At 41.9% G+C, this 15,345-nt stretch overlaps 1 protein-coding gene across 1 annotated transcript in view; it reads right to left on the bottom strand.

Moving 5' to 3' along the window:
- grin3a (glutamate receptor, ionotropic, N-methyl-D-aspartate 3A) overlaps positions 1 to 15,345 on the bottom strand; it is a gene marked incomplete at both ends in the record, with an annotated part of 42,601 nt that overhangs the window by 16,968 nt on the left and 10,288 nt on the right. Inside the window, 3 exons of the mRNA XM_083983195.1 lie at positions 1,148 to 1,293; positions 2,081 to 2,464; positions 3,434 to 4,103. Coding sequence (XP_083839321.1) covers positions 1,148 to 1,293; positions 2,081 to 2,464; positions 3,434 to 4,103 — 1,200 coding nt within the window. The remainder of the gene's footprint in view (positions 1 to 1,147; positions 1,294 to 2,080; positions 2,465 to 3,433; positions 4,104 to 15,345) is intronic.

A 15,345-nucleotide genomic window follows, 5' to 3' on the forward strand; every position in this document is an offset into this window, starting at 1 on the left:
GCAGTTCTTTTCGAGATGAACTCAGTTTTTTGTTTGTTATCAAGGACAGTGTTTGAAATCCTCCACTATCTTCTACCCATGAGCGGCCTGTTCGTTATCACAGGCTGAATTAGCTCGCAGCTTATGTCCTTGGTGTTTCCGCCACAGAACAAAACTGACGTGAGGTATTTTTTGACAGTAGCATGACCCCAACATCAATCTGACACCCCGGCATGCACGTGTTTCCCAGTGGCATGAATGGAAAACACCACTGCTGACAGGGGGCCATTTCTGCGGCACGGCTTTATTTGATACGAAGCGTGAGACACAACACTTTCTATTAGTGGTGCATTGCTGGGATCGAGTAAGTAAGACCAGGTTGAAAGTCCTCTAATAAATTGTTTTGCTTCGTGTTCAAGGCTCAGCTGTGTTTTGTGAAAATCATTCACAAATGAGATTGCACTGAAGAATATAAGGTCAGAACTTCCAATTTTTCCTGCTCCACTTTAATAAGAATGTAGTTCCATCCAGCTGTTGAAACTGAATACAGCTGTGACTATGATAATGTGACTGATAAGTAATGCCTGGCTCCTTGTGGTGTAAACCCAGAGTGTCCTGATTATTCACCGTTGCATCTCAGCTCACTTTTATGGCTGTCTTGTTCCCCTGGTTGTAATTTTCTAAAAGATGACATTTTCCCTTGAACTCTCTAATCAGCATATTACAAGCTCACAGAAGAAAAAAAAATCATGTTTCATCCATTCAAATTCTGTCCTAACCAGCCTAGGCCGGCATTCCAGCTGCCTCCTCTCACTATATTCTTGCTTTGCTCCACAGGGATGCCAGTTGAATGTCGAAGCAGCTTAGGATGACAGCAATGGCAGGGTAAGGAGGAGGGTGAGATCTGAATGTGAGCAGGCAGGCTTGCAGTGGGGGGAACCAAAGCAGCAGGGCTGGTGGTACAGTTCCTTTTGTTTCCATTTGTGCAACCAGAGAGAAATTAGATTTTAACGGAACAATGACAGTAAGATATATTGGAGGAGCAACGATGGTGGAACCTGGTTCAGAGAGGAGCACCGTCTGCACACCTGCATATTTGTGTGTCTCCTAATGTATGTGGGCTATGTGTGTGTGTGTGTGTGTGTGTGTGTGTGTAGCATTGGCTTACTTCAGATTGTGTATTCCATCTGGTGTTGCCGGGACGTTGTATCTTCTCATGTACTCGTGCATCTCAGGGAAACTCTTCTTGAGGTAGTCCTCTGCGCTGCTCTCCCTCACTGTGGCAAAGCGGAATCCCTGAGAGGGATGGTGCAACTGCAGGAAAGCAGGAAGAAACTGAGGTGGTTCTTTTAAAATTGATGTCCAAAAGTATTAATATTAATATTGGTATTTTCAATTTCAATTTGTTGTTTCTCTTTTTTCGGTGAGGGGTATGAATTTTTGGAATTCCCAGATGTAAAAGAAAAACTCATACAAAACTTTACTTTTCTTCAACTCAAATATTTCTGAGCTTTTGTGAATGAGAGAGTAGTTGAGTTGGCAAAAAAAGGACCGCACATCAATAGACTTTTAAAAAAAATATATGTAGATGATATGAAAGTAAATTAAAGAATCTATTTGCAGACTTAAGAAGTAGTAGAGTGGCTCTTCTGAAATCCAGATACTTAAACTTCAGGTCTGCATTTTTTTAGAGTGCACGTCAAGGACATTTTCAAAGAGAAATTCCTCAACAGCTTGTTAATTATCATAAGCTCAGCCAAGTTTGCAATGACAGACGGTGTACCAGAAAGACATGAGAGAAACAAACAAATTAAACCCAGTCAATTTCAAAACCACCACTTTCAAAATCCAAATGTTTTTGCCTGTTTTAATCTGATGAAAAATATAACATGTATATAAATTAAATAAATTAGTTTCCTGATTCAAAAAACCAAACAAACCAAACCTGATTTTCTCTGAGAAATTCTTGATATCGATCTGATGTTTGATTGGATTTGACCCCGTTTCCATCTCTCAGTGTAAAATATTGCTTAAGAAAATGTTTCTTTTTTGGTGTTTAAACTTCAGAAACAAATCTGCACCTTTGCCCTTAATTTGGTACCTTTGGGTCATGAATCCCTGACAGCTGTTCGTAGGTCTTCTCTCCGACCATGACGGCAGCCAGATTCGCCGTGTAGGTGGACAGACAGAACAGACAGAAGATGGCCCACAGGTTCATCAGCAGGCGACCGGTCCAGCACTTCGGGGGCTTGATGGCCACCGTCCTCCCGAAGAGAATAGCGTAGCACACGTTGAGCGCGGAGGAGAAGGAGAACACCCGGTCCCGGTTGCGTCCGCGCGGCGTCATACCGAACGGGCTGTGCCACTCGTACAGGGTGAGGAAGACGGCGGTGACGTGGAGGGAGACGAAGATGCCGAGCCACATGGACCAGTGGAGAGGCCACATGAAGGCTCCGATGGGTGCAGCTGTGTCACGAGTGCGAACCTGGGTGGGAAGGGGGACACAAGGTTTAAGAACTTCTAATTCTATTGCTGTTCTTTACCTTCACGGGTTGTTTATTTACAATAACCTCATAATTAGTGCCTGACGATATAGCAGGGCAAACAGGAGTGGATAATATCATTTTTGCACTATAAACAATGTTATCTTTTTGTTTGTTTTATACCACAGTGTTGGGTTAAAGCATGTGGTTGTTTGCTCATCATAAATTCTGTAAATAATTATAATAAAGGATCAGGAGTCTCGACAAGAGCAGAGCAGGATGGGAAGAAATAAACTGTGACCCCAGCAACAATGAGAAAACAATCCCTCCTTCTCCATGTGCTCTATAAACTATACAATGAATGAAATCAGTCCACACAGAGAAAGTACACATTCATTAGCCATATCTTAATTGGACATACATTAGCTACACAATCCAGCACACATGCAGATGTGATAGGGTAAAGGTGGTCTTTGTGACATTGTTTTTTTGTTGAGAGGGTATCTGATGTAAAATAAAGGGGAGGGGAATACAAATAAAATGGATAATAGAGGACATGCACTGTAAATAAAGCAGAACGTCTCCCACTGTAGAGCCATGTTAGCAGGAGGAGAGGATGGAATGATTACCACTCTCGCTATGCTTGTCAACTGGTGAGACTAGCTGTAGTAATTGCAGTAATAGGGTCACCTCACAAAGCTGTTCGCTGCTCACCGGTCTAGCCCCATATGGGGAATTGCATTAGATTCCAATAACGTAGGGCTTGCAGTAATAAAAGTCTGCCATATTGATACTGACCACCAGCATACCAAGCGGAAAGAGTTGAGGTGAGGTCAATGACAGCGAGCAGAGAAGGATGGGCCAAAGAGCAGCAGAAGTGAGTAATAGGAGGTAGAGAGAGAAAAAAAAGAAAAATCTATATATAATGAGGAGAAAAAGAAGTGAGGCAGCGGGAGAGGAGCAGCACTGACCAGAATCCCAAGGCTGGTGGAGAAGAAGGGTGAGGTGAAGTCAATGACTTGGCTTCTGGCTGAATTAATGCTAAAAGAAGTCACTGCTAGGTGGGCCGCGCCGCTGAGCAGGTCGCCCACGAGTCCCGTCCAGCGGCCATTTTTAAACCCCCCATACTTCCCATCGCCAACGATATAGAGGTCAAACGTGAAGCCCATGTCCTCTGCTAGCTTCTCCAGCAGATCGATGCAGTATCCATAGCAACACTTCTTCAGCTTGGTGGGAACAGATCCGTTGGGTCCTGCGAGGTTTTGGAAATATCCCTGCAAAACGGAGGATTCATTGGTGAGGGGGTCGAGGCACAGTTGGCCCGCGGGGCACATCCCGTCCCCGTCCACCTCGCGGGTGAACACAAACGGGTGCTCCACCAGCGTCACCACCCGCATGTGCAGTCTGGTGGGCCGGCGCCAGTCGCCTCCGCCCCCTGAACCCGCGTGGCTCGGCCAGGCCCCCTGGTCCATCAGAACCCTCCCCCTGCGCCAGCGTCCCAGGCGGGTCCAGGTTGGCTGGCCGAGGGGGTCCAGCTGGAGGGACCAGATGTAGTGATGGGCCTCTGAGATGACATTCTGGCTGTGACCGTCTCTGGATACAAAGCCGCTCTGGCCCTCAAACGATGTGTTGGATAGAAATCTGAGGGGAGTAAAAGTAAAGGGGGGAAAGAAATAACAGGGGGGAGGGGGAGAAGAGGAGTGACAGAGGACAGCAGAGGAGTTAGAGGAACATTTTTAGTCTGTCGATAATCTCTGTCATCTTGGGTGCTTCATTTCTTTCAGGCAGATAGCTGAGACACTGTGGACAGTATACGCATTATTGGGTAAGAATAATCTTTTGATTTCTGTATGTTAAGTTTCCAAAGGCCACCAGTGGCCTAATGTAGCAATCTGTCAGGTTAAAGATTATTAACCAATAATTAGTGTCATCCTGCCTGCCAAATATATACACTGTTAAGTGGTCGACTAACAAAGACTCCATCCAGGATTTTTACAGATTTTTACAAACTAATTCCAATTCAAGAGACATCGGAAACTGAGTGAATGTTTCAATGTTCAAATAAGTATGTGGTGTAGTGTGCAGTCGCTACTTTGATTTTAAACTCCCGAGTGAAATTACTTTTCAGTGTGTGGTGTAAGAGAAGTTCGTGGATTTCAGACTAAAGTGGGTTTGAACATTCTTTGAAACTCCTAGACCACAATTCTCTGTGGACAGGAACAGCATATGACCAGTGCCATAAATAATAGTATACTGAGTCTTAATGAGCCACACACTGTACTGTATTATAATTGTATGAGAGTAGAAAATAGTACTATGAAGGTGGGCATGCTGGGCTGCATGCCACTTGAGCTGTGGATGCCATCAAAACAGAAGCAACACCAGCAGCCTTGCCTAGAGTTGTGGTTTGGGTTATTTCATGTAGGTTGTGTGTGATGTATTAACTATAACAAGTGGATCACCTGCAGTACATTTGGATCCGTGAGCTTCCAGTTCACTGCTGTGAACAAGGCTGGGGGAAAAATATGTTTTAGCCACTGAAAAAAGGGCAGCATCAGTCAAATTTGAAATATTCTCACCTCCTTTAAGGAGTATTTTCCATTGGAACTACATTTTCTCAACCACTAAACTACCATATTTTTTGTTGAAAGTTTTCTGCAGGAAAGTTCCACAATTCTGACTGAGCATTTTGGATACGGTGAGGGAATGATTGTAGTTGTGGTCAAAATACAAATCATCTGTTTATGGACATGTTTTTTTATTATTGAAAATAGCTCCACCACCTTTTATATAGTTTTGTGGTGCTGTGACAAAATTTCACTTCACCTCACCTCTGTAGAGTTTATTATAGTTCATTTTCAACATTTCAACAACAAATGACCAATGATTTGAAGTTTTCCTGGTGAAGGCAGGAAGGAGCAGGAGCAGTGATCACAATTCACAGCTACCAGACATAAGACTACAGAATGATAGGCCTGAATTGAAGTTGTTTTCAACAGTGACCCATCTACTGTACTGACTTCCTTTTCCTTTAGTTTTTAAAATAAGTTTCTTATTTCGTCTTCTATCCATGCATCTATCTTGTTTATGCTCGCAGAAAGCCCAAACTTTCACTTTGTCTCTAATGAGTCGCTAAGCGTTTGGAGTGCATGAAGCGCAGTTCAACTCCTACAATCAAATTAACTGCAAGATGCGCAGCAGCGGACAAAGTTCTCTGCTGGCTGGGTTTTTTTTTTCTTGTTCGTTTGCCAGTGAGAATATCACCTTTTCCAGGCACCTTTTAGGATTTTTCATTTTTATTTTTATTTATTTTTTTTTTTTGAAGCTGGGATTTACAGGCTTAAAAGTACGATTTATGTTTTACCCTTGGTTAGTTTATACAAAAATTCCAATTTAATGGTATAACACCAGCACCGGAGAGGTGTATTATCTTGGTGGCCCCAGTGGCTGTCTAGTGTGTGTGTGTGTGTGTGTGTGTGTGTGTGTCAGGATAAGACAGACCACGGTCCAGCGATCACGCCATCTCTCTCACTGAGCCATGCTACTGGCTGTCTGAGAGTGTCAGATACCAGAGCAGACGCACAAAATCACATCCACACCCACACACAACACACATAAACACACACGTCCACACATACTTGTCCATTGGAATGGATATGTTTGGATGTAAGAAGGAACACAGGCATCCATTCTGTGCAGGGCGATGAACACTTCTTCAATACGCCTTCAGGAGGTAATGATGTAAACGACGTGACCTTTTCCAAAATGTTCCGTTTGTGTCACCTTGCTCACTGGGAAATGTCCCTTTTCACCACCTTGTCTACTTCCCTCCATCTTTTAACAGGCTTTAAACCAAACTGACAGCTCAACTAGTCCGTCTGAAGGTCAGCTTCTACACCGCTGCTTGTAAATATGAAGCTACCTGGGGAGTGTGTCTCTCTCCCCGGTGTGCACGCTTGAAGTGACACGCTCTCGTACACTCCCGACAGCGCAGTGGGCGTCGCGTGTTAAAAGTGTAATGCCGCCTTTTTAGGAAAGGACCACATATTACAACAGTTTCTACTTTATGTTTTAGTCAAGACCTTGATAAAGTCTTTGGAGTGTTTCATCTCGGGAATGCGAAGTTGCAGCCAGTTTCAGACGCACGCTGGCAGGGGATGTCATCCGAGTGGAGTTGTGTAAGTGGAGCTGAGTGTTTCACAGTTTCGCCTGCAGCGGGAAGTCGCTCCTTAGAAAGTCAGAGATGCTCTCTTTCACTCAAAGGCTGCGCCACCACTGCTCTTTCCCACTAGCATAACAAACATTACACGCTGCAACAAACACGTCCAAGTTGGGCACATAAGTGCACATAAGAGGGCACATGTGGATTTTTCTCATGTAAGGGAGCCTTTGAATCCTCTCCTTTCACATGTGGACAGGGAGCAGACGTGGAGCAGTGTGCCACAGCTAAAGTGCTGCTACTGCACTCGCATAATCAGATTTGGAGGATACTCATTACATCCGGGATTGATCCTGATTGGATCCCTGCATTAATGAACTATTGAATTCCTCTAATCAGACCAGTTTGCAGTAATTTTAGTTGAACTCACGCACTTACAGGACTGCTGTTTGTGATGAATTGGCGTGAGCTCAGCTAAAATGGGCTCGTATTACCTTCACTCTGCATGGAAAATGCAGCGTAATGGGGACATGATTTCTTGTTTCTTTCTCTGTGAATAGAATGTAAGGAACTCACTCAAGTACAAAATTGCAGTACTTGCCCCTGATTTGTCCCCACTACAGTTCAAAGGGACATTTGACAAAGTTATTGTTACAAATTGCTTCACAAATTGGTATCGTCTTGCTGCATTAACTATGATGCATTGTTATAGAATATAAAAGTTTGTAAAATAGTTCAAATAAAGTCTTGGTCAACTTTAAACTTAAATGTTACTTACACATCAATGAATCTAATAAGCTCACAGGAGAGAGTTTGATGATTACTTTTACTTCACACACTGTCATTAGTGTATTTCTACAGTGCAGTGATGATCCTCCCCCAGAGTGAGTTTTGAAATGTTTAACAATGTCTGTCCTCCTCACTATCTATATTATAGCAGTTCAGCTTTCACATGAAATGAAATCATCTTTTTTTTTTTTTTGGTTGAGCTCAAGTATTCCTGTGTGTGAAAAGAAAGCTGCAGGCGTGAAAATAATCCCCCAAATTATTTCAGGTTTGGGGCAGTTGAAAGTTGAAAGTATTTTTTTTTTCTTTCTTCTGTTGAATTGCTTAAAAATCTAAATATAATGTCTGAAACTGCCAGGCGTGAACTGTTCTTGAGGAACTTATCACATAAAGTGACACCTTAACAGAGGTTTGCATTGCTTTTAGCCAATAATCAAAGGTTAGTTTGGAGAGGTTTGGATAGCAAAAACCTATTCACCACAACACTGATGATGACTCAGGCCCAGTCATGTTTTCTGCTTTGCGGATACACACAACATCCTTTCACGGTCTCTTACTGTCAGACAAAGGCCACACTCCAGATACAAACTATGGTTTAACTTTTTTTTATACAAGGCGACATGATTCAGTTCCTGCTCATGAACTGGAGACATGATGGCATTTAAAGCAGAGGAGTCTTGGTGGTATTTTGGGCTGAGGAGTGGCGTCGTGCGTGAATCACATCGAACACACGGCAACACTCACTCAATGTCTGCCTCGTGTTCTTGCCTCATGCGTCGCCTAACAAAGTCTTTGAGGATGATGTGGGGTAGAATCACAATCTGCGTTTGTGTCCACATCAGTGGACTATAAATGCAAAGTACTCATCAGCGTGACTGCCTGCTGGTTTTAAGTATATGTATCGAAACACCTCGTTCTTCCCACCAAACGGAAAATGAAAATGTGCAGATGCAGCTGCCTTTTTTTTTTTGAATCGCCTGTCACTGCCAAGGGCATTCCTCCTTGTTAAACCAGTCCCTCCCTGAAGCAAACAGAGAGTGTTTTACTTACAGTGGTTCAGGGGATACAACTCTCAGAGGAGACATTTATTATATAGCGTTTTTTATCTTCATAGCTCAGCTGGCTGGCACATTCAGGGTACTACACTTGGCATTGGTGGGCATGCATCACTTTAAAATGATTTTTATCAAGAAGGACAGGGGAAAAATGAAAAAGAGAACCTGCTGAAATTTGTCCTGGCTCTATCTTATCTGTTAATGCAGGACTTTTGCCCCCTCTAGTTTATCTGTGTGTCTGTATCTCTAGGGGTTATACACAGATTTTATGCGAGTATCTTCTTCTCTCTTTTTTTCCCCCATCGCTGCCTTTCTCTTTCTTTCTCTGCTGCCTATTATTTCGTCTCCTTTGTTTTTGTTATCACATCTTTGCCCCCTACTCTCTGCCTCCTCCCTCAGCTTCTCAGTCTGGTGGACAAAGCTTATCAGTCCCTCTAACTGGCTTATGCACAATTGTAAATGCAGATACTGTGGATACTGTGGAATGGCACACTTAATGTTGTTCTTTACACTTTTTAATAGAATAAATAATTATATGGTATACACCCCATCTGACATATTCATTCTGTCTTTAAATCTGAAAAACCCAGTTGATTGTCATCAGTCGAGGTCGAGAATCTGTAGAAAGGACAGTCCTGTGTTTGTACCTGTCGGGTTATGGGAGCTACAGTATGATGTGGCTAACAAGTTAAAGTAAGAACAAAAATATATTATAACTAAAAAAATAAGGCAAATATCCAATGTGATGCATAGACATCTGTAAGTTTAATCATGAATGAAGTGCATGGATGAGTATGTGTTGGAGGTGGAGGTGCTGTAAAAGAAAAAACAAATGGATGGGCAGATGGAAGGGACAGAACAAAGAAACTCATCTAAGCCTTTATCATTAGAGCTGAAACAAGGAACAGTATTTCTTAAGGATTTTTTTTCAGCAGCGGGGGCTGAGCTACAGCAGCAAAATGCACACTGAATAGCCACAATAGTAAGTCCAGTGCTGGTTTTAATGTAGACACACCCAATCATGTGCGTGGGGCCATGGAACACATCACCAGCCACAACACTGAACAAGTTTTACCGCTGTGCCTGATCGGTGCAGTGGAAGCAGTTAGGAGCTGAGCCTTGTCTTGCTGGTATTATGTAGCACTTATGGACCCATCTCACAGATTCTTTATCATACGTTAATATGAATAACTGCAAAGTGAAAGCAATGAACTTATTTCCATGTCTTGTAATGATCAACAAGTGAGGATACAGATCTGTGACATGTTGGTAAAATAAAACCATATAATATGGGACGTTTGCATGGTTTTTGTTTTGAAATGAAGTAGTTGCAGATATAAATGTTATTCACAATACTGATTGTGTGTGTGTGTTTCAATAATAAAACTAAAATGTTGGCCATGAAGGTCATTGTTAAGAGAGAAGTTAAGAGAGAAAATGTCTTGCAAGTGGAAACTTTGTTGACCTAATGATACAGGATATAACACTTGAAGAGTAATTACTGTAGGCTGATCCTCCTTAAGTCCATGGCTATCCACTCATCCATTTAAATTCATATTCCTTGTGCGTTCAGATTTTGACATTTCTTCTGAAAAGCAGGGGGATTTTTGCAAGAATGGTAAAAGAAAAAAAGAAAAAGAAAAGAAAGAGACATTGCTGGAGACAGAACTCTGGCACAAGTCTGCCATCACTGCCCTGCACTTTGCTCCAGAGTCCCCTTTGGGCTCTTTCCGCTACATAATGCTAAGTGATGTGCATTGAAAGAATTTTCCCACAGGACCAAATGAGTGGATGAATAATAATAAAAAAAGAAGTGCGGCTCTGAGAGTGCTCAGCAAATGGAGGTCAGTGACAAATGGAAAGAAGAGATGTGGGATGTGACCATCGGGGTGGAGAGTTTATCTGTGGTACAGTCTGACCCTTCTGATCCTCCTTGGGTTAAAGCTTGAGAGAACAAATGCACTGAGAGATGAGACTGACAGGAATATTAAATGCATAAAGTCAAGTATAGAATAGCCAGCAGTTACTGATGAACTGTATTTGAAAGAGAAAATAATGAATCATCTAGTTTTTCATAATGGAGACTTTCTGCGTTATTGGATTTTTTTTTTCATTTTTCAGCCATGCATTATTTATGTCATTATATTTAGGCTATAAATATTCTAAACATGCAGAACAAATGCGATCTCAAGACGCTGAGAAACTTCCTCAGTGCTAGGAGTTGGCAAAATTTCTTAAGAACCATTTTCAACTGAGAAACTTTCATAGACTTTCACATACGGGCCAAACATTATTCCACAACTGCCTGATTAACTCCGCTTCCCCGCAGCGATTTCAGTTACGTCCCATACAGCCCAGACATACAGACTGCACATGAACTGTTATTTCATTACCAGATAGCCTGGAGCGCATTGATTAATAAGGATAACACATCCAGTCTGTTAAAAAACTTAACTTTCTCTTTGTATTTAAAATTCCTCCCCATCACTATCAGTGTGAAGGTCCTGTACCTGACACCGGCGCTCCGGTTGTATCACATATCCTGCAGGAAAACTTCAGGAAAACAAATGTCAGGGTAATGATGTGTCTGCTCTTTGGCTGCTCTCATCACCAGAGTGATGAGCCACAGATAAGTGAGTGTAGTTATTTTAGTTATTATACCAGATATTTTACTTTTGTGCTGTTCATGTTAAGATTTTTAAGAACATTTCAAGCCACACCACATTGCTACAAAGTCTAGGTTTTAGCTCAGCAACCCCGGAACTGGTTCTGTCTGCATAGCTGCTGCTGCTGGTGATTTTTCGACAATGACTTGTGCCACATTCCCTGACAACACTACAGTTGGCTGATGACAAACACCTGTATATGTCATCGACTATTGCTCTTCTTGACCACTTGATTGCTTGGCCGGCGACTCTGCTGCCGCCATAACTCCAAAATAATCACGCAATACATTCCCCAGAGGGTTTCAATGTCCAGCTTGAGACCTGCCGCAGCCTCTCTGCTGCTCATCTGTCACATGGCTTCAACACTTTAGCGGTGACGATCGTTCCCTCCAGGTCGGCTCATCCACCGAGCACCTGATGCCAGGACTCCCGGCTGAAACGCAAAACCAAAGGCTGTTCTCTCCCAGGGGGAGATCTGAAAAGACTGGAAATGACAGCGAGTTTAGCATTAAGACAGCCATGGGGGTTGAGCGGTGCAGCTGAAAGGTTCAAGGCCAAGTTTAGATCTCTGAGAAGTACTCAAAGAAATCATTTAGAGGAGGGGAGAGTATGCTGCTTCCGGTAGGAAAATGTCTCATTTCATTGTTTCAGCTAGTCTAGAAAAAGTAAGACAGGGACTTCTTTTAAAGGGGACATATTATGGAAATATCACTTTTTAAAGGCTCTTTAACATATATTTTGGAGTCTGGCTTGCCTTCTGACCCCCAAAATGTGAAAATTGACAATTGATTGAAAAATCTGTAATTTGCAGTCTCCCTAGGTTGAAATCCATGTGGTTTTCTGAGCTGTTCTCTCAGTAGTTTGACAATAATGTCAATAGTTTTCGAATTTGTATAATCTCACCTGTGAGTACTGGTAAAAGGGACGGGGCAAGCAGTGGCTCATTTGCATTTAAAGGGACAGACACTGAAACCAGCCGTTCTGAACAGGGCTGTTTGAGCAGATGAAAAAAGTTCTGTGATGTTTGATCCTTGGAGTATTTTGACCGAAGCACGTCACAGACACCTGGGAACTATTTTAATTTGTGGAAAAGGGGCATAATATGTCTCCTTTAAAGATAGTAGGGTATATTCTATTTCTAAATTAAATATAAATAAGCCAATAATAGTACCATCAAGCAGTGACAGCTTTATTTTTCAGTCTTTTCATCTTGTCTCCTGATTAAGTATCTACTAATAATGGTGAGGCTGCTCTGATGCAATTCTTGCACATTAGACTTTATCAGCTCACTGCAGGTTGATTACCAATGAGGAGGGTGGAGGTATAAACATGATAACTCGTCATCATCAGTGTTTAAGAAACATTTACTCAGCGTGACAGCATGTGATTGTCTTCAGTCGCCGAGCTTGAAGTTGCTTGATTGATGATTTGTTAATTGCAGCGTCTAATTATTTCAGGGATCGTCTTTTGTTGCCGTGGATCCGTGCCGCTGCCAACAGGTGGGGAATTTGGAGTCGGTGTAGCTCAGAAAGTGCATCAGGATGTGAACGCTGCGGTGACATAAACTGTGCTGAACAAGTGCCGCCTGCTCCGTTTTATTTGGCTTCACTGCTCTGTTTGTAGGCAGACAAACCTCTAATGTGTCAGCTCCTCCTTTCAACACCTGCTTCTCTTTTCACAGAGCCACAATGTGTGAATGACAACTTGTTGTCATGTTTACGTTTGGATTTCCGAGTAAAATCCTCGGCTTCAACCTCAATTCTTCCTCAAATGTTCTTTTGCTTCTACACCTTTTTTGGTAACTTTTTTTTGTGGTCTTACCGTGGATGTAGGACAAAACAATTTTGTTGTTTTGTACATGGAAGAAATCCTAAACAGGGCTCGGGCCTAGAGCCTCTGTTATTTATTTATTTATTTTTACATCCATAGACTACAAAATGATTAACTACAAAACAAAATATGAAATGGCTACAGACAGACACAGAAGAATCAAAGTGAGTTGTGAAAAAAGAAGAACCAACTCCAAATAATTGACTAATTTCTACAAACGGAGACAAAACGGCTACAAAATGATCAAGAATCAAAACACAACCACAAAGTGAGGTACAATACGAGAAGTACAAGCACACAACAAATTGAGGATTTAGGAGAAGAAAAAAAAACAAGATACAAAGCAATTCTTTGTCATTTACTTTTATGTTAAAATGTTTTGATATTAGCCTGCATATAAATGTGTATATATATTACACTTTTCCAGACTTGCATCCAGCTTTTTCTCAACTGAACTCGGACTTTGTAAAGATAACATTATTATCCAATAAAATCGGATCATTTATGTGTCTAAACACTCCTCCAGAGTCTAAATGTCCTGAAGCAAAAACAAAATCAAAATTGCTTTAATAATATAGGCTACTCATATAAACTGACTTTCAGGAACTTTCTCATTCGCATATCAGATTCCTCCTCTGCAAAACTTGAGGACATTGAGCTAATTTCCTTCATAGATCTCCCTCTCCCTTAGGCCGTCCCCTCCCCCCTCCCCCCTGCCCCCTGAGCCCTCTGTCGTCGCGTGGAAAATTATGACTGAATGAAACGATCTGAATGCCGAGAAATCTGTCTACACTGCTTATTGACAAATGACAGGTGTTAACAAGGAGTAGAGTAATGAGGAAAACAAAGGTGCAAGGGGATACAGAGTCACTGAAGAATTAGCTTCAATATGATTTAAATAATGAGACAATACAATTATGGTTTAGTTCCCTGTTTAGCCCAAGAAAGTGTTTCGGCTGTCATGCTACACTTTGTGTTGTCTCAGTTGAAGCATGTGTTGTCCAGATTAAGGCGTATACATGCAGAAAATTGGTTCCCAATTGCATTATCTGGGCTTTAGTTGGATCTGGAGAACTAACGCTTTTACATACACTTTAGTTGTCCAGTTGTAGACGGATTAAGGCCATAATTAGTGTCACATAAATGTACTGACTGCTTTCTGAGATCATCTTGAATGGGATAGTGGAGACAGAGCCTTAGTGGACACATAATGTACACCGGGTCATCTTTTTCACAAAGTAAACCCATATAAAGGTCAAACTGCACAGGCAAATGTCAAACTACTGTATGTGGAAAAAAGTTATAGATGATAATTGGACCCTGGTCTAAATCTGTATAACCTAGAAAGACATGTTGAAATTGGAAAGAGAAAAGTGAGTCTACATCTATTAATCCCTGGAGCATGAATGTGATCGGACAGTCCAAACAGTCACACGGCTTTACAACAGACTGCATCACAAAAAAAGAGGAAATGAATGTTTTCTTGGAGAAAGCAGCCCTTTTTTGTGTTAGCAGGTTATGTACAAACACAATCTCCTTTTCTTATCCACAACCTGCACAGCTGGTTACAGTCTATCACATATTACGATCTAATACCTGCAGATTTTTCTGAGCCAGGTATATGGCAGACTTTTCCAAATCCTCAACTGGGATTAGACCCAACATGGAAAACTAAACCTCTTCAGGTAAATCCTCTGCCCTCACTCGGTCGACAACAGGTCTCTTATAAACCTGGTAAAAGGTCCAGTGACTTTAGGGGTTCCTTTCTGTGATATGTAAAACATTGGAAGATGAATCAAGATTCCATAAGCAGCTTAAAACGAGGCAAAGAAATGTATGCACAATCAGTCAATCTCCTCCAGCTCCTCCAAGCTCACCTTGTTCAAATAATTCTCTTCCTGGTACGATTGCTCTGCTGATTCAGGTGTTTTGAGGAGAATCTCAGTAGGAAAGGTCAAACTCTAATTATAATGCAGTGGTGTGTGATCACACACTCTTGACTGCTCATATCTCAGCAGTATAAAGTACAGTGGCCCAGATGCAGACGCAGCTGCACGTCGCTGCTGCTAAATGCAATTCATCACATGTTATCATTTCACCACACTGCTGCCATGACTGAGTGAATATAGAGTGCGTTCTAATATGGTGCGTGGTTGTGCATGCATATACATCTATGCAGATGTGAATGTATAATGTGTTTCAGTGGCAGTTTCAATTCCAGACTGACATTTGTAGCTACACTTGGACCAAACATCTGCCAGATGTGAGAGAAGCAGCAAAGAGATGATAGAGGTGGCAAAGTAGAGAGATGACACGCTGTTGGATTGAAATGACCCAGGTTCACTAACCTGCTTATTATCATGTCAGTTTTTAAAAAATGTAATAAT

The sequence above is a fragment of the Trachurus trachurus genome (assembly GCF_905171665.1).
Source record: "Trachurus trachurus genome assembly, chromosome: 12".
NCBI lineage: Eukaryota > Metazoa > Chordata > Actinopteri > Carangiformes > Carangidae > Trachurus > Trachurus trachurus.